We start from the raw sequence: 22,064 nt of genomic DNA, 5'->3' as shown, positions 1-22,064 counted from the left end.
TTTTTGTACATAATATGCCTACAGTTTTTTTTTATAATTTTTTAGATTTTGACCGCATATAAAAAATAATTACTTAATTACAAATTATTTTGATATCTTAGCAGACTAATATATATAGCAATATAAAATTTGTTAGACTTTATAAAATAATCTTTCTGATATCGACTTTTAAGTCCTTAATATTCCTTAGTCCTTATTGCTTACATTATAAATTTGAGCAAACATTTTAAAGAAATCAATGCGTTTGGCACTTGACGAATTTTGGTCCGGCAAATAAACATTGAGTTCAAAAAGAAAAGATGTCCTGCTGCGGTGTCTGTCCCCCGACCGCTTAGCCAGCACATTTGGTTGAGTTCTCACACATCGTAAGTAACATGATGCGGTGGCGGCATCCGCTTTATTATTTTGTGGCTCATTTTCCCTGGGGCGGCCGCAATTTCCGCTAGATTGGGCGCCAAGTGTGCGTTCGAACCGAATTCACCACACAGAGCTTTTGCTGAAAAAAACTCACCACGCTGGCAGAGTGTGCGCAAGCAGAAAAGGCTTTCGGCCCTACGACAACTTTGCACGCTGTTGTTATTGCTTTTTGGGGGGTGGCCGGGTGGTTGGATGGGTACTATGCAGGGGGTGGTGGGTGAAAGACTACTCTGCGTGGTGGCCAAGGCGTCGGCGGCTTCATTAACGGTTCGTCGTTGCTGGCAAACGGTTCTTCGTCTCCTCAAAAAATTCACCTGAAAAAATACAAAAAAAAAAAAAGTTACGATTTCGAAATTGTAACGTCAAGTCAATATCGAAAAATGCTCATTAAACTTAAGATTAATTAAGCAAAATAAATTAAAAAAAAAAAATCGCAAACAAAAGTGTTTCAGTGTATTCCTGTGGGAGTGTTTGTGATTACAAAAATTTCTAAACGAACATAAAAATTCAAAAATTCAAGCAAAATTTTGAAAATCAAACGAAGCATATTGAATTATTGCCACGGCTGGAAATTCTGATTTAGGTGAGTTCTGCCTATAAATAATCTTGTGCTGGTCGATTACAAAATTCCGATTTGTTTATAAATAATTAAGAACGTATTTCGCCTAAGCCAGAGCATCAATGAAATTGGGTTTATCCCAGCCGACCCATTAAAGCCCAAACAGGTCTCTGGGAATATCTTACTCATATTTCGATCTCAGTTCCCATGTGCTTACGTCTTGGGGAAAAAGTTACTTAATTGCAAAAATTAAATCGTCACTCAATCATTTTAAAAATCTACGTCACTTTCTGGTGACCTGTTTTGCGGTAAAGACTGGAACGCTATTAAAACCAATAAAAAGAAAACTGACGTGTTAACTTGAATCAAGTTGATCAAAACGGCGCGCGCCTCCCATTCCGAGAATTTGTGCTACCCGCTATTACCTAGAAATGTGCTTATATTCTTGGAAAGTAATTTATTAGTTGCATTTTGACATTTAAAATCAAGGTGCCTTTTAAGTAAATGATTATAATTATTAAAATAATTGTATTTTTTCTTTTTAAAAAAATTCTTATTAAACCGTTTTAATTAAAATGAATCCCTTAGTAAACGAACTTGAATAAAATTATTTGTTATTCTATGTTTTTTTATTTGGATTAACAAATATAAATTTGTTTATACCTTTAATTAGGAAAAATATAAGAAACTACATAGAACCGGATTAAGAGATGAATATTTTTTGTCAGTTGTTTTTTTTTTTAATGATAGTGTTCTACCATCTTTTTGTTCTTATCGACGGAATTTTAACACACTTTAAAATTACACTATAATATACTCTTAAACTCCTAATCAAAATAAAAGCCACTTTGTAAATTTTCCTTATTTTAAAAGATTGGCGTCATTAATTAAACAGATGACACCAGCCATTAAACTGACCTTTGAAACAATTATATATTGACGTTCCTCGACCGGATAAATGCAAAAAGACATGCTCAGAGAAAAAAATTGTAAATCTTTAGAATTGCAATCTCAGATGAGGATTTAGTTCCAGTTTTAGTTCTAAAATAAATGCCAATAAGTTCTAATTCCACCCCGCCCACAAGCTTCACTTGCTTTACAAATCGCTGCGAGATTAATTAATTAGGTGCTGTTTACTCAGAATGTTGCTATTTTGTCTGTGGCTGAAACCTGCCGATGTTGTTTTTTATTCTCTAAACGGCTAAAGCAAAACAAAAGTGTCATGTATCTCAACTTGCGTCTGAGTTACCGTAGCTTGTGAAATGATTTAGTCGGTATCACCAAGAGTTGGAAACGGACAACCTTGATATGGTCACAAAAAAAATGCTTACACAGGGAGAAAAATTTGTAACATCTAATTTTAAATGTTGTGACAAATAAAAGAAACAAACTTGTCTCAAAAATTTGTTATTCTTGAAAATGTATAGTATAAATGCAAATAGCAATTAATTAAAAATTATTTCACATTACAAATTTTTGAACAATGCTTTAAACTCGTTTAAGCCAATTATTAAGCGAAAATCATTTTAGAAATATAAAAAAATGTAAATAAAAAACTGATTGTGTCAGTGTAAAAAATGCAACAGGTACAACAACCATCTCATTGGTAACAAAAACTCCGCGTTGCATGCGGAACTCCTGCAGTTACCAATTATGTAATATGGCGAAGCAAAGTGACTGGGAACTGGATTGGCAACCCATCCCTCCCCCCTCACCAAAATTTCCCCCCTCTTTAGAGTTGATGATCTGCGTTGAGCTCTCTTTGCGTTTTGCTCTCAGCAGATTTCCGGATGGCCAAACACCGAAACACAGACGGAATAAGGCCCCAATTGAAAGTGATTGTGTGAGCGCGAGATACAATTGTGTTTGGTGAGCCGCAGAAATCACGCATACGTATGTGTAGGGTTATGATTCATCCGCAATTCGGGGAATCCAAAAGCCAATCAAGTGCCGCAAAACCAAAAACCAAGACAGGGAAGACCGACAGGTTTATATTTTTTGTATGTCACGCCAAAATAATGCCAATCCGTAGAGTATTTTCTTAACTCTCGAATAAGTTTATCAAATTAAATGCTTATTAAACAAAAAATGGAAGTACACTTAAAAAATTGTTCACTTATGAAAAACATTATTTTGCAGTTAGATTTAAATTACTTAATAGATATTTTAATTGAAACAACAATTTTTTTATTTAATTTTAGCGATTGACAAATACTTAAGTACTAACCTTATGATGGAAGTAATAATAATACTTTATTTAAATTCTTTATCGGAAAAACATAGACTCTTTTTTTTATATTCTTTTGCTGTTGAGCTTCGAGTTGTGACGTATTGTTTATGTTTTTGACGCAATTCGGATACGTTCAGCTCCCCACGGGCCAATTAGAGTGCACTTGTTTGGCGGAGGGCATTTTGAATTCGACGCAGTAAGCTCAGTCATGTTTTTATACTTCTTCTTTTATCATGTTTTTGCTGCCGGGCAAACATTTCGAGTCCGTTGGTAATTTTACCGCTCGTGTTATTGATACGGACCCCCTAACCCCGCTTCCTTTCCCTTATCATGTCGGCCGAATGTCTTGAATGTTAATGCTCTGCGCGCTTTGTTTCTCTGCTTTTTTTGAGGGCGGCGGCGACCTTTCGGTTTGACTCCTATCATTGCAAGAAATATATTTTTACTGAAAGAAAATATTGAATTTTTTAATAGTTAAATTATGTTTTCTATGATTATTTTTTTTGTCGATAATATGTACTTTTAAATCATTTAAAATGCTAGAAGCCTAGTAAAACACCCTAGGAACTGATCATTATTTCAATATTAATTTATTTATAAAAAATTTTAAAAAATTGAAATCGGATTTAGATATGTTTCAGATTTACCTTTTAAAAAAATATTGCTTTAATTTTATAAACGTTTATAAAAGTTTGAAAAGAAGAACATCTTTAAATATTAATAAGCTTTCTTTAAAATATTATGAAGTAAGATTTCCCAAAACTCTGCATCATTAAAAAGAAATCGTTTCACGAAAAAATTGATGCTTTCAAAAGATTTTAATTCAACTCTGATTTTTGAATTTATTTTATTGGTATTACCAAGAAAATTATTTTCAAGGAATAATATACTTTTCTTCTTTTTGAAATTCAAGTGTTACTTTTTTCTTCGTATTTTTTTAAGTGCAGATATGTTGGCCTCAAACTGGCGCTGACTGAAGAGGAGCAATAAAAGCGGCAGCAACAACAAGTGGTTGCTCAACTATGCGCTCCACTGTTACGCCACCCCCCAACTTCCCCTCTTTGGGGCTTGGCTTTGTTTGTCTGCAGTCTCTCTTTCTCTTTTTCTCTTAGGCTTTGTCCCGCTCACGCGTGTGACCTTGAATAGCCATGTGCCAGAATTGCAGGGGTCCATTAGGGTGGGGAGAGGCGAGATTGTCTTTGGGTTTTTGACATCTTCCCTCTTTTTTTTTTCTCTTCTTCGGCGAGCGCATAAAACAAGCTTAACAAAGAGTTCGAGATTCCATGACGTTGGCTCTACTACGTCGTTGAATTTGGATTTACCATATATGTCATGTATTAAATGTGGTGGCTGCCCCGATCGCAACTGAAACGATTTCTATTCTTGGCACAGTGAAACACAGTCAAAATTAAGTTGTTATTTAAGAAAAAAAAGTTGAACATATGTTTTATTCCAAATTCTGTAAGCCATTTAAAGGTTTAATTATTTGTAAGAAATTATGATGAAAATATTCATTACCATATATGAAATCAAGTAGATTTTGAGTTAAAAATAATAATACTATTTTCCGAGGCATTTTTAGGCATTATAAATAATATAGTTTCTGTTGCTATTGGACTTGCATTATTTTTTTTTCAAATCATCAGGTATTCCTATTTTTGTTGTAATCCTATATAGACATAAATTCCGGCCGGCAAATTGGCTCACAAAATGCATTTGAGGCCCAGACCGTCCCACGCAGCATGGAAACTTTGTTTTTAGTATAAAAATCTGTGGGCCAACAGAAATAAATTTTACTATTTTTATTCAAGCGAAACAATAATGAAATATTTCTGCCCGATTGGCAATGCTAACTGCAAATATTTTCCCTCTATGCCTTTGCGCCGCACTTGTGTTTATTTAAATGACTAAAATCTGTCGATGCAATAGTAGCCAAAAATTGAGTTAATAACTCAGTTCGACCTTAGACGTTGGCGAATATTTTTTCAGTCTTTTTGGGGAATTTTGCTTGTGTGAATTAGCAACGTTTTATAATATACATTAGGCGAGGGTCGAACTAGTTTCAGGTATGTCAATTCCTGGGAAAATCAATAAAAGCTGTCATATCTATATTTATCAAATATATCTATTGTTATGTATTTGGTGAAAATCGGACGTGTAAGTATATGTAGCCTTCTTTTTGTTCTTATCTGGTCTTTTAGCATTGAATCTCTTTGATCTTTTTTTGCCCAGAAACGTGTTCATTCTTAAAATATTAAAAGCATTCTTAGTACTTTTAACGCTTCTTTAATGAGAAAAGAGTTCATGTGAAATAACATCTCTGGGTTTCCAAAATTTGTATGGTATTTCCGAACCATTCATACCAATAAACTTTCATTCCCTGCAAAAAAGTACACATTTTTTTTAGGGAATCAATGTTTATTTATAGCCCAAAATCGAAATTGGAACACCTGCAGAGCGTTATAAAAATCTCAACACTTTTCCAAATCCACTTAAAAATCTATAACAGTTCTTTGCGCCCGGTTACGTCATAGGAACGCACTCGAAAAATAATTATAAAAGAAAACAAATGTGGAATCTGCAAAACGGAAATAATAATAAATAAAGCAAAAGTGAAGCAGGTCTGAAAATGAAAACACAATTGGAAGCCACCCGCGGCAGTGAGCGTCATATCAGCTACAGCTCACTTTTATCAAGCATACGTATCAAGTATACGTACCGAGTGCAGGCGATCGCTAAGAGCGGCTAGCTGAGAGCAGAGCCTTAAAAAACCGAAGCTATGCCGAAGCTCTCTTGCAAGCGAGAGTGAGCCGGACCGCTCAGTTCCAATCTGAACTTGCCCGCCGACGGACGCGATCGAACCGCCAACTTAAGCATACTATATACATGTATACATATATAATATAACGCATATTGTGCAAGTCGCACGCGACTATATATATGCCTGTGTATTGTTTAATTATACGCAACAATACGACAAATACAAAGTTAACTACAGATGTGTGTATAAATCAATGTCCGCTCTTAACAGGCGGCTGCAGTGCCAATAAAAAATTAAAAATATAAAAAACTAAGCAACTACGGCGTTTGCTTAAGCAACTTTTGTTTTTGTTTTCAATGTCTTCACCATTTTTGGCGCGCCTTTTTGTGAGTGAACCGCGCGCGCGATAAGTCAGACAAACAAACAAACCAAAAACAAGGGAGTCAAAAAAAAAACAAACACATTTAATCAATTACACGTGTCGACCCAACAAAGAGATAATTCGATTATTGTCTCACCAAGTGCATGCGGATTAAGAAACCAAATTCAATCAGAAAATAATAAAATTGTATTGAAGCAGACCATTCCCTAAAAGGTAAGAATTAATAAATTAGTTGAAAACAAAATCAGCTATTCTATGGCGCAGTTTGTTAAGTCCCCCATGTCTATTAGTCGTCTTTAGAAACGTATATACAGGCAGCTTCCCGTATCAAGTTCGATTGCAATGACACTGCAAGAAATCGACAGCTAAGCGAAACTCATAAATTATAATGCCAGATACATAAATAAATAAGTGCCTATTTAATGCGGGATGTTAATTATCTTAATGCCACACGTAATGAAAATTATATTTATAAATATGAAAATAAAAGTTACAAAAAACGCAGTAGGACTGAGTTGTATGTAAAAGCAAACAATATTGCTAATGTATTTAAATAAACTTTATAATTAAATATAAATTTGTTGTGATTAATTATTATTATATTTATTTAACATCCTGTTGTTTTATAAATTTAAACTGTGTACATAAATTAATTTTTAATAACAATATAGAAAAAATAATGTTTTTTATTGTGTACTATACAAATACTAAAACAGAATAGTTTGGGGCAAAATGTCAACATTGCTATATTGATTATTTTTTTAGGTTCTGCTTATCAGAAGAAGTCTATTTTGTCATTTTAAAGTCACACTTTTAAAACGAAATGAATTATCAAATTATACAATAAAACAGAACACAAATTATCTTTACTCTCAATTTGCGACATGTTCTTAATAAAAAAAACTTTTTTTTTATTTTTGAATATGGGAATTTTGTATTTTTCGGACTAACAAATTTTTTCTGCTAGTGTAATCGCAGTTTTCAAGCTCAACAGAAGTAGTGGGTTTTATTTACATATATTAGTAAATAAAACCCACTACAATGAAGTAGGTTGACTGCGATTTATTAAAAAGTATAATACTTAGGTGGTATTAAATAGTAAATCAAGTGCTGCTTTCCTGTTTGATTGCCGATTGCAATTTACATACTGGATCAGATTTCGTAGTTCTTTGTTCATAACATATGCCGGAACTGTTCCCCAGAGTAGACATTTCCTCTTAGAAGCAATAATGTATACAATTAAACATTGTACAGAGCTTATCGCAAAAAAGTTTTGCTAATTGCCTTGAGATGTGCATTTTATTTATTTACAAGTGAATATTTTAAGCTGATAGACGATAAGTATTACGGGCAAATTCAGTAAAAGTATTCAGTATTTATTGTTTAGCTACATTTACATCCATGTCTTATCACATATGGTGATCAGTTCAAGGGGAAAGTATGTTCTTAGGAACAGGAACCTCAACGACCAAGATTTCAGTATGCGAAATAAACCAAGCCAAATGCAAATATTTATATTAACGAAATGTAAATATTTTTACAAGTGAAATCGGTGCGGAAAAAAGTTTATAAAAATTTGCTGCGGCATCTGGAAGATTTCGTTTATTTCATTTGTAATCAAAGGAATATACAACCTGAACGGGCAACTATATCTGCAATCGAAAGACACGGAATGCCGTAAAGTCTTAAAGACTTTTGCGTTATCCGCACGCACACAGCCGGACAGTCGGGCAGTCGGATCCCATAAAAATAGAATGAAATGGAACAGTCATGGTCAAAACTTACTTAAATATCGATTTATCTGTGCCCAGCCAGAAGCTATCTAACCTGTATTCCCCGGGCATGAGCTGGGCGATGAACCGATGGCCAAAAGGCAGCGGATTTGTTTTCGGTAATTATTGAAAGCAGAACACAAACAATATCCACACTTTTCACACCTTTTGGTCAATGTGTGTGGGTTTGCTTACATACAATTTAAAGTCGCAGCCATGCAAATAGCTATAACTTTTCCATTTGTATTAAGCAGACTTGTTTCGAATCGAAAGTAATTGTAAATTCAATGGCCACAGTCGCAGATGCTTGGTGGGAATTTAAACGCTTTTGAATTGCTCAAAGGGTGTGGTTTTTAGAAGTAAATTCAAAAATGTATTATGTTGTGCAGTCGTTGGATTAAGGACAGAAAAAGATTTATACTTTTCATATTTATTATTAACCAGTTTGGTCAACTCAATGATATGTATAGTTTTTTTTATTTAGCTTAATTCCTTGTTTTGTTTATCAAACATTTTAAGATAATTTATATAAAGTAAAATTGTTTACCCTTTTGATACGATATTCTCTTTGAAGATTATTTAAAATAAATAAACCTTTTTATAACCTTAAATCGATTACATTGTAAACTTTGCACCTTTTTCAATCATCTGATAGAGCTGATAGAACTGTAATCAGCAAGTGAAAATTCCCAGTCGTGTTGCTATTTTATTTATTTATTTTTTTTAGTGTGTGTGATAACCCCGCGAAAGAATAAATATGTACTCTAATTTTAAATTTTTTTTGATTTTTCCGCATGAACAACAACCAAGAAAACTTTACATTGATCTGTCATTCACATTTACACCCCCACCCTAACACCAAGTTCCACAAACAATTCAAGCCACCCCGCCAATTTTCACAAACAATGGAAAAGCAGAATCCTATTACGCATACGCCATGTTGTACCGAATCTAAATTGATTGAATCGTGAAAAGTTTTATAGCAAAATAATTAAATGCTGCGGTTTCATCCAATTTTCGGTCATCGCGTGTCGGCTGTTTTTTTTTTTTTTGGCTGAAATAAAATGTGTGTGCGAGCATTTTGTCTTGGCCATTAGAATGAAAATTGCTCCAACGCTTGGGTAAATGAGGTCTGGTGCGGTTCACTGTGGTGTGGAGTGGCTCGACATTCTGGAAATGCTTTGGTTTGCTCGGGCATTATTTACTTGACTGCAAAAATGCTTCCTTTGATTTGCTTGAAAGGCCATGAAAATCGATTGGCTGTACAATATAATTTTTGACTGCTGTAATGAACGATGAGCGAAGCACAGTCAAAAATGTAACCGTATTAATTGCTTTTTAATTAGTTAGGTAAATTAACAGTTTTCAGGTGGCACGACACACCAAAACAAAATTCCAACAAATACTTGCAAAACATAGCAAGCAATTTGAGCGACTTTTTACGTTCACCATTATAAAAAAGAAGACAGGCTGAAAATGTATTTCGTGTTTATGGTTTCACTTGTGTTACTGACTCACAAACGTGGCCAAATTAAGCAAAGGTTATCGGAAAGTGACAGAAGTATACAAAGTATACGTCTGGCGGCATCTGTAGCACACTGTAATCTTTCACTCATCCACTCTAATTTCTTTTATAATTAGCTTGGAAACTCCTGCTGGGATTAGCCATTGATAGGCGTGTGGAAAGCCTTATCAAAAGCAGCTAAGCGACTGGAGTCACGTGCCCTCAGCTAACATAAAACCATTTGAGCTGGTTGTCTGTACAAGTAAAATAACAATTTTCTGTACATAAATGTTGCAGCAATCAGCACACAATAAATTCCATAATACTTGAGACGGGAAGAACGAAAAAAAGATGATTAAAGTATAAGCGGAAAGGGAAGTAATCATATATGAAATATTTTCGAGAAGTATATTTTTGCGTATTTTATGCATTAAATGATTTACTTTGTTTCTGTTAAATATTTTAAGCTCTGATATTTAATCAAATAATATTAGCTATTTCTAGGGTATTGTTCTAATGTATTTTCTTTAGATTGACATGTTTATGCAGCCTTTCTCTTTACTGCCAACTCAGGGTCAGCATTCTTATCATTGATTTATACTAAATATTTTAACACCAGAATGGGTGCAATATATATAGTATAAAACACATATATTTCCTTTCTGTTAGCAACAAATTCAATCGATTGAGACCTCAGCAAACTTCGGATCGAGGAGTAAACAAACATTAGTTATTTATATATGCAGTGCATATAGGAAAGCCAAATGGATTTCCTGCAAATGACAGCGGGGGCATGGCCCGGTGAAGGACACAATGAAAGACCTAGAGGAAAATCATAATTTTCAACGCTTATTGATTTTCCCGGGGCCAGAGTTTCACATCGCCTGAGACAATTTTATTTTTACTTTTTGGCGACAGGCGGAATTTGTTCGGGAAAAGTTTTTTATATTTAATTTTTGTGCACATACCGAATATAATGCAAGGCATTCAGGACTCAGGATTCAGGACACTGGCAGGACCAGGCACGCACACGCACACACACACATGCCAGCTTAAGCACTTGAGGTGCCAAATGGGAAAACGTGGGGATGGATTGGTTCCAGTTGTCTGTGTTTGATGTACAAATTTTGTGTGTGCGACTGGGTGTGATTAGGCCAACAGTGGGTAGGTGAAATGTGTGTGCGAGCTCCGAGCTTCGAGCTTCTAGCCATCCCATCTCATCATATTCCCTTACCCATTCCAATATTTTCTTCTATTTAGCTGTGTGTTTATTTTCGGTTCAGAACGCGATTTTCCAATCGATTGGGCCGTGACAAGGTTCCAGCTCCTGAAATATGTATTTTACTCACACGGCCAGAATTACTTTACCAATATAGAGGCGATTCAGGGACCCAAGCCTAGCGTAATTCAAAACCCACATCTTCATGCCCAATGCCAATCTTTGTTTGACAAAATTTAATTAACATTTCTCTTTTACCCAACTCACTTTTTATTCTGCCGGCGACATCCTTCCCCGTTTGCTTTATTTATGCATCAATTTGTAGCTCTGATTTATGTCGCCAGGATTTTTTCCCTCCTCCAGTAACGCTCTTCTAGCCTAAGCCTAAATGCGAATTAAATTTGTTTTTGGTGGCGTTTTATTTTTCCTGTTCTAAAATTGGTAGCCCGGTCTGTCTTAAAGTATTATTCGGCTTAAGTTATACCCAATTCCAGGAGCTCTGGCAGAAAAAGTAACTTGAGGCTAGACGGGAAAAATGGTGGGAAAGGGTCCTGGAAAAGGGGGTGGGGCTATGGAAATGAACTAAGCAATTACGCGCTTTAGAAAGCTTCTTGCGTTTGGGCCACTTAATGAAATATAAAAACTTAAATCGAAGAGCCATGGGAAATGCAATTGGAATATTGCTATTTTAAGCAAAAAACTTTAATTTTTAGAAAATATAATGAAATCTTTCAAATTTTAGTTCAGGTTTTTTTCTGTTAATATTTATTTTATTGAATTTTCTATGGTCCTAGATTTCTCCAAAACCAAAAACCTTTTTCTTAGCTACACAAAAAGGGATTCAAAAAGCCGGCATCTAAAGGTTTCCATTAGATTATGGCGAAAATATCCTTTTTCCTCAGTCAACAAGCCGCTTTTAACCAAAATTTCGTAAAAGGGCTAATTGACATACTTAAAATTCTAAATTTGTATCTTTTGCGTTGAATTTAAGCCAATTAGCCTCCCCATTAGTCTGAGTTGCTATTTTAAGAACTTTTTTCTCTCAGGCCACTAACGACCGCAGGATTAAACCTATTTATGACCATTTAAAAAGGTTTTTGTACATTTGTTTAAAATATTCAAATGCACATTTTGCTTTAAGGAAATGGTTAGCAATGTCGAATGTTGCTTGGCAACCGAGATAGTTAATAAGTTTTGTTTCTTTTTTGTGTGTGTTACACTTGGGTTGCTTTATTACTTATGCCCATGAGCAGGACAATCGATACGGTTCAACTTTTTGCCACCCCTTTGCATAAAAATTTAAACGATGTCGCAGTAATGACCGCTTTCACCCCTCCGCCTAGATATCCTTAATGCCCGTCCTGTTGCCCAGTGTGTGTGCGTGTGTGGGTGGGTGTGTGAAATTCTGTGTGTAAAAGAGATTAGCGGGTTAAGGGAAGGCGATGCTGCTGTCAGAGGCAGTTAAGCCGCAGCTAGCGGCACCAACTTAAAAGTTTCCTGATGTCATTGGGAACCATGTCGCCTTCTACACTTAAAGAAATAAAACGTTTTTTTTTATTAAAAAATATATTTATTTAAAAGTAAGCAAATTAATGTTTCTTCATCATAAGGTGAAACATACCATAAGAAACTTTAACTTTGCTGTGACTTAAAGCATATTGTAAAATAATGTTTTATAAAATAAATTAATATTTCCTTTTTTTTAGGGTTCAAGCTGTTCACTTTGTGATAGAATTAAAAAGGGTCGCCATTAACAACACATTTTCTAGCTAATAATAAAACATTATAAACAATATATGCAAAAAACAATTTGTTATGAAAATAATAATTTATTGATTAATTAAAATATTGAACTTCTTTATTCTTTGAACTTGCAAGTCATGGCGCAAAATGTATTCTGATGTTAAAAAATTTAAGTATGATATAAAGAACAACATATAACTTCTGATTAATGTACTAAATATTTTGTTATGCAAGTGTTTTGCCGGTGGCCACTGCTGCCAGAACACCGACCCACATTTACTTACTAGGGGGTTTGGGTTCAAAGGGGATGGGGAGACCTATAAAGCGTCATGTGGTTCGTAAACAAAACAAAAACCGTAGGATCTGTCTTCACTGAGGCAATGGTGAGTGTAAGCGAGTGGTGTGAATTGCAAAAGACCCAAAACAAAAAAAAAAAAAAAAACGGAATGACAGGAACAACAACAGCAAATCCAGTGACGGACAAATTGTTTTTGCAAGGCTATAAATGTAAACAAAATTAACATATGCAAATTTTTCAAGCCCCCACGTGTGTGTGATTGTCTCTGTATAAGCGATTGTATTCGTGCGTGCACAGAAACAAATAAAAATCTCAGGTGATTTTTGTAAAGATACTCGTACATTTTTCAAACATTTTATGTAAATATATGTTTTAAACCCAAACTTAACCTCTGATTTTAATAATAATACGAATTTATTACATTTAAATTTTAAAACAGTACTCCCTTTTTTACTAATCGAATGCTTAAAAAAAGAGTGAATAAATTATGAATATATATAAAATGAATATATATAAAATTAATGTCATTTCAATCACTGTATTTCAATGTATAAAATACATTTATCCAATTTGCTTTAACAAATAGAACTTATGTATATTTTTCTGTGCAGTCTACGTGGGCTTGACACTATCGTTTGACATTTAGACAAATAGGCTGTCCAAGGTAAGACTTTTGGCTGGATTTTATCTTTCAGTGTGCTCTCCTTTTGTTAAAAAGTTGAGTTATGTGCAGAAAATGCAAAATACTTTCGGCATATGCTGACTGCAGTTGCGGAAAAGGGAGGAAAATTGAGAAAATAAGCCACAAGGAGTGACTTGTTTGGCCTTTTTATGGCTAAGACTATTAAATACACATTACACAGACATTGTTATTATCCCCTTACAAGAGACTAACAATGATAGCCTTGATCGATGCGGCAGTAGCCGGTATTTGAATACTTAAATAACGAACGAAGGAAGAAGACTGCGGCAAGGAAAATTGTTAGGAGCAAAGCCATATGTTTGCCTTCATTATAAGGGAAAGCAGATAAACAAGGCCAATTTGCTAAACAAGGATTCTGAGCTTACAAGCTCTATACAAATATTTACTAATATAACTTTATAAAAAAATAGCATTCGATGACATGTTGAGAGACAGAAACACATATTCTTTTAGAATTAACACCAATCTGCAAAAGATTTCGTTATCAGCCATTTTTTGGGAAAGAACAAATCACAAAGATTGTGAAGCGCCTTAAGCAATTTATGTGCTTTTTTCTTCTTTTTAAATCAGAACGAGTATCCCACCGTACTATTGGCTCTTGTGAAACATTGGGGAATTTACCAACCTCAGTACACTTTAAGTTGGCATTTGTTAGTATAATTAGAATTGAGATTAGGGACATAATCTTTGTAGCGTCACAACTGTATATTTTCCCATCTCAATGGGTCGGAATTATATATATATATAATTCATTATATTTGAGTAGTTGAATTTATAAGTACCTATTATAATTTTAATCGAATAATGAAAAATGTTTCCTTGAATGTGGCAGGAACTGTAATCCGTTTTAAAATTGTCTAAGAAAAATTGTCTTATATAAAATGAAAAACATCGTTAATTGATTACGTCAAATTGCAAAAATCCATCAATTTGATTGTATAGACAAAAAAAAAATCTATATATAAGCTAACAAATAAAAATATATCATTGCCTAAATAAGCTTAATGCGAAAAGTTAATGACAATCGATCATTGCTCTTATTTTCAGGCAATCCCCAGTGTAATCCAATGACTGAGGAGGAGGTTTTTGGCGATTTACGTATGTACAAACAGCCATCAATTTAATTTTGGCACCTATTTACTACCAACCCCAATTAATATTAACATAGCCCCATAGAAGAGAACTGCCCCCTTAACCCAATGCCATGGTGAAAACAGAGCTACGACTCTGGTTAATGAATAATCTGTGGGCATAAGTCAATCGACAATGCGTTTAATTAGGCCAGGCAGTGAGCATCAGATTTGTGGGGAATTTTTAGTGGCTAATTGAACATTGTTATTGCTATAGCCACGGGCTAAAGGCGTTGATGTTGCTGTTGCCATCCGAACAAAATGCCAGCAGCAATAATAAATATCGGAGAAAAGTGGCATAATAAGTCTAGCAAATTGCTGCGCAACTTTTTGACGTCAGAACTCGTCATTGCATAGTCGACATCTGGCAATAACAAAGTTCAAATGAAATTGAAGGAGGAAGCCTTCTACCCTTCACCCTTTCGCAGAAAACAATGGCAACCCAATGCCTTTCATATACGCATGATAGTGCGTAGTGCGTTTCTAATGGATATAAGATTATCGTCACACACGCACTTTTCCATTTCAATTTGACTGGGTAATTTATGTAATATTGAGCAGATTACTTTTTGTAAAATAAATACAAATGCTGTCACTTAAATAAGTTTAATAAAATACGATTTGTCTGTAAATTGGAAAGATGTAGAGATGTGAAATAAATTCAATAAATTAAACAAAATACAATTTTACATTAAATTCTTAAAATAATATTTTTTTCTATAAAAATATTTTACACATATAAATAATAGTTTTGATTTTGAAACTTATTCAGAGCAGAATATAGCTCAATAGTTTAAGTATATCTTAAGCGCAATATTCTTTGAAAGTAAAATTTTGTTGTTTTTTAAAGTAAGATATTTTTATAAATAAACACTCACACACAGTGTGTCTACTTTCGTAACTGTCAGATGAAATGTGTACGCATGGTTACTCCATTTAATTCACGACGGTATTTTGAGCTTCCTTTTCTAGTTTCCTTCCCTAACCTAAGTTAAATTGTTTCTGGCACTCTGACTTATTGATTTTTGTGAAATACTTACGTTCCCCAGAGGAAATTATCAATGCCAGCATGGAGTTGAACGGTGGGGCCACCGGAGGCAACAGAGTGGGTGGTGGCGCTATAGGCGGCCAACAGCACATATTATCGCAGTCGACCTCCTTGCCGGTAATGCCGTCGCACCTGCCACTCCACCTACAGAACCAGAACCAGAACCAGAATCTAAATCAGAATCCGTTAAAGCCAAGTGCCAAAAGTGGACCCCACTTGCGCATTGTGGAGGAGCCGACGAACAATATAATCCGCTTTCGTTACAAGTGCGAGGGTCGCACCGCCGGCTCGATTCCGGGCATGAACTCCAGCCCGGAAAATGGCAAGACCTTTCCCACCGTCGAGGTGTGCAACTACGACGGCCCGGTAATCATCGTGGTGTCCTGCGTGACCAGCGAGGAGCCCTATCGTCAGCACCCCCACAGGCTGGTCAGCAAGGAGGAGGCGGATGCCTGCAAGTCGGGCATTTACCGGAAGCGCTTGGAGCCCCAGGAACGACGACTGGTGCTCCAAAAGGTTGGCATCCAGTGCGCCAAGAAGCTGGAGATGCGCGACTCCCTGGTGGAGCGGGAACAGCGAAATGTCGATCCCTTTTGCGGTAAGACCTCCTGAAAGAATTTAAGTTAAAACATTAAAAAAAAGTTAAATAACTATTAGAAAAATCATACTTAATTCAACATTAACCCGATTTTGGGTTTCCGCAAGAAATTTCACAGTCAGAAATTAATGCTATCCGCAAGGCAACTAGAGCCAAATTTTTTTTTTCTAAAAATTTAAAACATTCGATTTTTTGTAAAATTATTTGGTTACCTAACAACACCATGAAAAAAGTTGGTTGAAATTGGTTCTCATATTTTTTCTATAATTTTGTATTTAGCCAAATTTGATCACAAAGACCAGATCGACAAGATCAATCGGTATGAGCTGCGCCTCTGCTACCAGGCCCTAATCCAAGTGGGTAAGACATGGGTGGCCATGGACCCCGTCGTATCCTCACCGATCTACGGCAAGAGCAATGAGCTGACCATCAACCGGCTGTGCAGCTGCTCGGCCCAAGTGACCGGCGGCAGCGAGATCATCATGCTGTGCGAGAAGATCGCCAAGGACGACATCGAGGTGCGGTTCTACGAGACGGACAGCAACGGACGGGAGACGTGGTTCGCCAACGCCGAGTTCCAGCCCACGGACGTGTTCAAGCAGATGGCCATCGCCTTCAAGACGCCGCGCTACAAGAACACCGAGATCACACATAGTGTCAATGTGAGTGGCATCGTAAAATAATTATTTCTTATATGGCAGGTAAATCAATTTTAAACAGGAAAAGCAAACAAAGCTAAAAATAGGTTTTTATCTCTTTTATCCATTTAAATCTTGACTAGAAATGCATGTCAAGCGGCAATTTAAAATTGGCAAAGTGAATTAGCTTACATATATTAACTCGAACATTTTGCGGTTTTCTGTATGACGGATTTTCCACAGTTCTTGAATCATGGAAATACCTATTTTTAAAACAGTTAATGTATCATTATATTTATTAAGCTGTCAAGTTAAAATAAATATAAACTTATTAAATCGTTTGTAATAATAAAATATAAATATTCGAATTGATATTATCACATTTATTAAAATTTATCTTTGATAATTAAAGTTTAGGTCAAATTTATCAGTCCATTAAATATGATTTTAAAATTAAAATCTCGAACAGGTATAAATTAAAACTAAACATTCTTGTATGTTTTCTAATTTAAAGTATTCAAGGTTTTTTATTACTTAAGAAATTGCACTAAGGTAAACGGGGCTATTAAAAATGTTGAAAATCTTTTATATTATCATTATCATTATTATGATTTAGTTTTAATAATTTATAAAGCAACGTGATTATTCTTATCTTGTTAAATAACAATAAACTAAACGAAGCTATAAAAAAAGGGTATAAATTATATATAAATTATTTGTACACTGTAAGCTTACGTATAAAACTAGGCTTTCGGCTTCATTTTAATATAAAAATGAGAGTAATGCTCATTCCTCGTTATTTTTTTGATAGGTGGAGCTAAAATTGGTGCGACCTTCGGATGGAGCGACGAGTGCCCCGCTGCAGTTCGAGTACTACCCGAATCCAGGTACGGTAACCTTTGCCCGGCTCCAGCGAAAGTTGAAGCGCCGCCAAGAGCTGGACGTGTTCCAGCAGATCCTCTCCCTCGATAGCGAAACGACGGCCACGAAATACTCGTGCCCACCGATGGACTTGGAGGAGGACAACAATACGGTTTCATCCGACGACCAGCAGAGTTCCGGAACTCTTAACGAATTCGAGATTGCGGTGAAGAAGCTACAGATGCGTCAACGGGGTGAATCAAACGAAATGGATGGAGGCACAGTCACCGAGTACACGGACAACGACAACGAACCGGACATGGAGATTGAGCTGGAGGTGCCACAGTTGTTGCCCCAACTGGCTGACGACTGCACCCAGACATCCACGCCCATGGATGAGATATTGCAGCATCCCCAGCTGCAGTCGCGTCCCCTGACCAATGTGGACAAGATTACCGAGTGGATGAAGAGCAGCGAGTTCGAGAGAACGGATAGCTTGACGGTGGAAAACGGTGATACCCAGTCGCTATCGAATAGCACGGCCCAAACAGCATTCACCAATGTCAGCAGTTTGACGGCCAATACGACCATAACGAATCAGTTGGATGAGGAGGCCCTTGGACTCTTGGCCAGCGGTTCTCGCCGGGATACCCTCGAGAATCCGGCCGTAAAAGAGCTGCCGGATAACGAAAAGGAACACGAAATGGTTTCGGCCAGTGCCCAGGCCTCAGTGGATTTGGATGAGAATTTCGATGAGACAGCCACATATACGAGCCTGCAGATAGCTTTTAACAATCCCATTAAAATAGGCCTGCCCAAAGAGAACAAACAGGGCGTTCAGATTTATCCGCCCTCCAATCCGTTTGGCCAATTGGATGATGACGAGCTGGTGGTTCTGACAAATCCACCAGCTCCGCGGATTAAAGTGAATGCTGCCCAGACCCCAGCCACGCCCCCCCATTCACCGCCCCTGCCGCTGCCACCGCGAACTCCATCGCCCGTTTGCGATCAAAGACTACCGCCCTTGCCACCGAAACCGCAGCGAAATTCCCAGGACCTGAGCATTGTCAGTGACTCAATGTCTGTCAGTCGGTCAAGAAATGGCAGCCTAAGTTCCGCTAGAACCACACCTTCGCCCATTATAATAATGCGAACACCCGATCAAAGTCCCACCAAAAGGCAACCGACGCCCAGTGTTTCGCCCAAGAAGCGTCAGGGATTCTTTTCGAGATTCTTTACGCGCCGCAAAAGCCGGGCGGACGATGAGGAATCCATGACACCCGGTGGTAGTCCCAATAGACAATTGCCCGGTGGATCCAAGGCCACCACACCCACCGGCAGTCGGGAGCCCAGTGTGGCGCACTTTTCATTGGGAGATCCCAATCGCAGCTCCACACGATCCATGCAACCGCTGGGGAAGAATGAGGGCAGAAATGGCAAGCCAGTGGGTCGAAGTTCAAGTAGTGTGTCGGGAAAAAGACCCGCCCACCTGGATGCGGATGTGATCCACATACCGCTGAAGGGAGGCGACAGCGAGAACAGTTTGCTCCGGCCGGAGAGCTACTCGAACGCTAGTACCCTCAGCTATGGTCGACCGCTGGACAGGAAGACCCTGAGCACTCTCCAGCTGGCAGATATTCCCATAAGTGATGGCCACATGGAGTTGATAGCCATTGCCGACCGGCAGAGTATCAAGAATCTGTGCGAGGGCGCCTACGGTGTCGTACTGGATCCCAGTGTCGATCTCTCCGAGGCGGAACACTTTGCCCTGTACACCACCAGAAGTCCGGAGCCACCGTTTGGCGGGGAGTTGGGCGAAGGCGGAGCAGCAGGTGGTGGGGCATCGGGCGGTGTGGATGCGACGGATTTCCTCAGTGCGGATGAAATAGCTCGACGGCTGGCGGAGGCCAATGGCCTGGAGTAGGGATAAGGGGGAGATGAAGGCGTTACGGGTAACTGATTTGAGGGTAAACAAGAATATAATGCAATTTTTGAAACAATTTTAAAGCATTTATTTTGGAAAACAAATTGCCTCCTAAGCAAAGGGTAACATACAAATTTGTATTTATCAAAGATATTATAAATATTTTTTAAAACAAAATGTTATCTAGAAAAATAACAGTAAGATTTCTTAATTTCTAGCATTTTTTTTCCAATTCAATATTTTAAAATCCTTTAAATATACCATTTATTTTTTGGTAAAAATCAAATCAGTTATCCGAAACCCTATCATCAGTTAGTCCAAAACAACAAAACACAAATGCAGCTGCAAAAATACCTTTTCTAGTCGTCTTTTCTTTCAGTATTAATTATAATTATGTCAATAATGCTTACAAAACTTTTCTAGATAAGAAAACATTGAGTACGCTCACCGAATTTGAATATAAACATTTCTAATCTCCTGAAAATCCGAATATCTTTGTAGAAATCCACACAAAGCACAATCGTTTGGTGACCCAAAATGCGGTTGAAAGCCTAAAGCGCAGTCTCATGAGCACCGATTTATATCCATCCAAGCAGGTCAAAACGTCCAGTAAGTTCTCGAGAATAGTCCGCATTTATTACTGGTGCTGGGTTCTTTTGTACAAGCATTACATTAATGTAGTTCCTAGAAACACACATCTATCATACAAAAACACACAAACTCATTTCTCGATTGTCACATTTCGAGTAGCGAAAGTTGATTGTGAAAATTCACATTATATAGTACAGGATTTAATACCATGTGGACCAATGGATAAAATTGTTGTCCAACCCGGAATTGTTGGAGAATGTTAAGCCGTAGTTGAAAAATATTTGTTTTTTTAGGCCGTTCGAATCGAAAATATTTGTTCTACGCACTATTAATGTAACAAAAATTGATTAATAAAGGTTTTTGGTAAAAGTGATTAACTTTAAATATTTTGTACAAATGATTACATTTTTTTTCAAAATTTTTTTTAATACTCTTGCCCTATAAGTTAAAAGTGAAATTCAAAGTTCTAAGATTAATTAAATAAAAATTTTGAACTAAATAGTCTGAGTCTTCTGTCAAATGTACCTCATAGGTATAATCCTAATCCTATTTCGTAAATATATTAAACGAATTAATGTGAAAGCTTTGAGTAATTATGGCAAGGGTATTTTAAACTTCGGTCCACCGTGGTTGTGTCTCCTCTTCCTATTATTTTGTCTAGTTCTTCTCAAGCTCCATAATAGCCACAAAAGTTGGACATCAAATAATGTAAGTTGATATTGCCTACCTGCAGTCAAGTTGATGTTGTGGTTTGCTGTTGTCCTTTTGAGTTTTCGCAAATTGCTTTAGTTTCACCTCAGTTTCGCCTCAATTATGTAAATGCTTTTCGTGGTTTACTGTTGCGTTCATTAACGATTCCTTTGGTAGCTATTGTAAACATACGGCTAATATTGTTGTGTTTATTTATTTAGGCCCCTATACGGTGGTTCAAACTCCGCAAATGTCGACCACACTACCGCAGGCACAGATGTCGCCGGGCTTGCCCATTATGTATCCTGGTGGAAGTCCCAACTTTGCGCCCAACATCAAGATGGAAAATGGATTTATGGATGTGGATAGCCAGAGTAGCCACTGTCCATCGGTGGAGTACAATATCCCATCTCCTCGGTCGAACTGTAGTACTGTGGATAGCATTCCGCCAATGCAAATGGGGCAGAACAATAACCATCTTTATCTGCCAGAGACGTCAAACTTTCCCATCAATGGCTGCAGTCCAACGCGTTTCAGTGGTGGCTCCATGACCCCAATTAACAATAACAACAGCGTAATGATGAACAATAACAATAACAATGATTATTTGAGTCTCAAAATGAGTGCCATAAGCTTACCGCAACAAGGGAATTTGGACATGAAGCAGGCATTTCCGCAAAACCAGCAGTACCAGCTTCAATCACAGCCTGAGCAGCTTCAATATTTAGTCCAATCCCAGCCAGAACAGTCTCAGTTCCCGCAGCAGCAGCATCAACAGCAACATCAGCAACAGCAACAGCAGCAGCAGCAGCAGCTGCAGCAGCAGCAACTGCCACATCAGCAACCACAAGCAGACGCACCCCTCCAATCGTTTAGTGATCTTATATCCAGCACCATAATGGATCTGTCGGCCATCGACACCAACGAACTAATCCAGGGCATTGATGCAGAACTCAACAGTTTGGGATTGCAGACTTTTAAATGAACAACAACTTT

At 37.0% G+C, this 22,064-nt stretch overlaps 1 protein-coding gene across 4 annotated transcripts; it reads left to right on the top strand.

Moving 5' to 3' along the window:
• The first annotated feature begins 311 nt into the window (after positions 1–311).
• Positions 312–22,053, top strand: LOC128262392 (dorsal-related immunity factor Dif). Of its 4 annotated transcripts, XM_052996624.1 has the most exons (7): positions 8,077–8,240; positions 14,636–14,686; positions 15,768–16,364; positions 16,644–17,026; positions 17,814–17,889; positions 20,289–20,396; positions 21,290–22,053. In XM_052996624.1, the coding sequence occupies exons 1-7, from the start codon at positions 8,120–8,122 to the stop codon at positions 22,051–22,053; spliced, it is 2,100 nt and encodes a 699-aa protein (XP_052852584.1). In that variant the 5' UTR covers positions 8,077–8,119. The 4 variants fall into 4 exon arrangements, with proteins under 4 accessions (XP_052852583.1, XP_052852582.1, XP_052852580.1 ...); XM_052996623.1 differs by lacking the exons at positions 8,077–8,240; positions 20,289–20,396; positions 21,290–22,053 and adding an exon at positions 312–1,000 and having other exon boundaries at positions 17,814–19,927; XM_052996622.1 differs by lacking the exons at positions 8,077–8,240; positions 20,289–20,396; positions 21,290–22,053 and adding an exon at positions 6,001–6,562 and having other exon boundaries at positions 17,814–19,927.
• Positions 22,054–22,064: the final 11 nt, after the last annotated feature.

Source organism: Drosophila gunungcola, unplaced genomic scaffold (genome assembly GCF_025200985.1).
Source record: "Drosophila gunungcola strain Sukarami unplaced genomic scaffold, Dgunungcola_SK_2 000001F, whole genome shotgun sequence".
NCBI lineage: Eukaryota > Metazoa > Arthropoda > Insecta > Diptera > Drosophilidae > Drosophila > Drosophila gunungcola.
The sequence above is the reverse complement of the archived record's forward strand: the minus strand, read 5'-3'. Positions and strand labels throughout refer to the sequence as shown.

Excerpts from the sequence above, each read along its gene's own strand:
- LOC128262392 (XM_052996620.1), top strand. The coding sequence starts at position 8,120 with ATGGTCAAAACTTACTTAAATATCGATTTATCTGTGCCCAGCCAGAAG. Across the intron at positions 8,241-14,635 it reads AGGCAGCGGATTTGTTTTCG|GCAATCCCCAGTGTAATCCA; the intron begins GTAATTATTGAA and ends TCTTATTTTCAG. Across the intron at positions 14,687-15,767 it reads GGAGGTTTTTGGCGATTTAC|AGGAAATTATCAATGCCAGC; the intron begins GTATGTACAAAC and ends TACGTTCCCCAG.